We start from the raw sequence: 994 nt of genomic DNA, 5'->3' as shown, positions 1-994 counted from the left end.
TCGTGGTCGGCATCAAAACAAGTTAAAAAAGTCCATCCTGTCTTCGCCCTTTGCTTCTTCCTTCCGAGCACCATCGTACCCGGCACCCCCGCGTTAAAATTCCATTTTATGCTACCTCGGTCGTTGTCGACACGTGCAAAATGCAACTTAGGCCACACACTCGACACGCAGACAGAGCCGTCGCGACTGGGCGATGCTGGACGACTCCATGAGCATTGAGCGGAAAATTCGCTCCTCGCTGTAGCCTGCCTTCTCCAGCATCGTGATGCGCTCCAGCGGCTTGAACCAGCGCACGCGTCTCCGCCGATGTCGTCCTGCGGTTTCCTGCCTGTCCCCCGCCTGTGTTCTCCCGCTGATGCTGCGCCGCGTTCACTGAAGTCCTCCACACACATTGCGGGGTTCGAGCCAGCCCCACCGCTGGACCACCGCGTCGAGGCACTGCGCTGCCGCCGATGCCCACGCCGAACTCGTAGACGGTGACGGTGGACCAGCGTACGCTCTTGGTTGCGACTGCTGGCTCCAAGCCTGCGCGTTGATGAGGCTCAATCACGTCGACGGACCGAAGGGAGCGAGCCCCTTACTCCCGTTAACAAGCTACAAATGTTTATCTCGTGGCTGGCAGGGTACTCTTTCCACCCGGTACGGGCGCTTGCTGGTGCTAGCAAGCCGGTTTTTACATCACCATTCAGGTGATGGATGTTATCCAAGCTCATGATTAGTTACAGCTGAGGTTTCCGGCGACGGAGTACGAGCAGCCCCAGTCAGCACACGCGTTTGCGTAGCTGGCCAAAAACCCAGTTTATCCGGAAGTGTTGGTAGTGGTGAGGGGGGGGTGGGGTGAATCCAGCTCGCATAAGCCCGAGGGGAACCGCGGCTCTTCGGTCTTTTCGGACACTATAAACATATGGAGCAAAGGTCAAGGGAAAGTAACCATTTAACCGCATTATGCGGTGGCGAAGGCTAAGCCGGGGGGAAAGGGTTTGGCTAGCCTTTA

At 57.5% G+C, this 994-nt stretch overlaps 1 protein-coding gene across 1 annotated transcript; it reads right to left on the bottom strand.

Annotated features, from left to right (window-relative positions):
• Positions 1–115: 115 nt before the first annotated feature.
• Positions 116–658, bottom strand: PITG_22634 (uncharacterized protein; the record flags this gene model as incomplete). Its single annotated transcript, XM_002909648.1, has 2 exons — positions 116–525; positions 628–658. Coding segments are annotated over 2 exons (441 nt in total), but the record flags the coding sequence as incomplete, so codon positions are not given.
• Between the last annotated feature and the right edge of the window lie 336 nt (positions 659–994).

The sequence above is a fragment of the Phytophthora infestans genome, genomic scaffold (assembly GCF_000142945.1).
Source record: "Phytophthora infestans T30-4 supercont1.4607 genomic scaffold, whole genome shotgun sequence".
NCBI lineage: Eukaryota > Oomycota > Peronosporomycetes > Peronosporales > Peronosporaceae > Phytophthora > Phytophthora infestans.
This window is presented reverse-complemented; position numbering and strand designations above follow the sequence as displayed.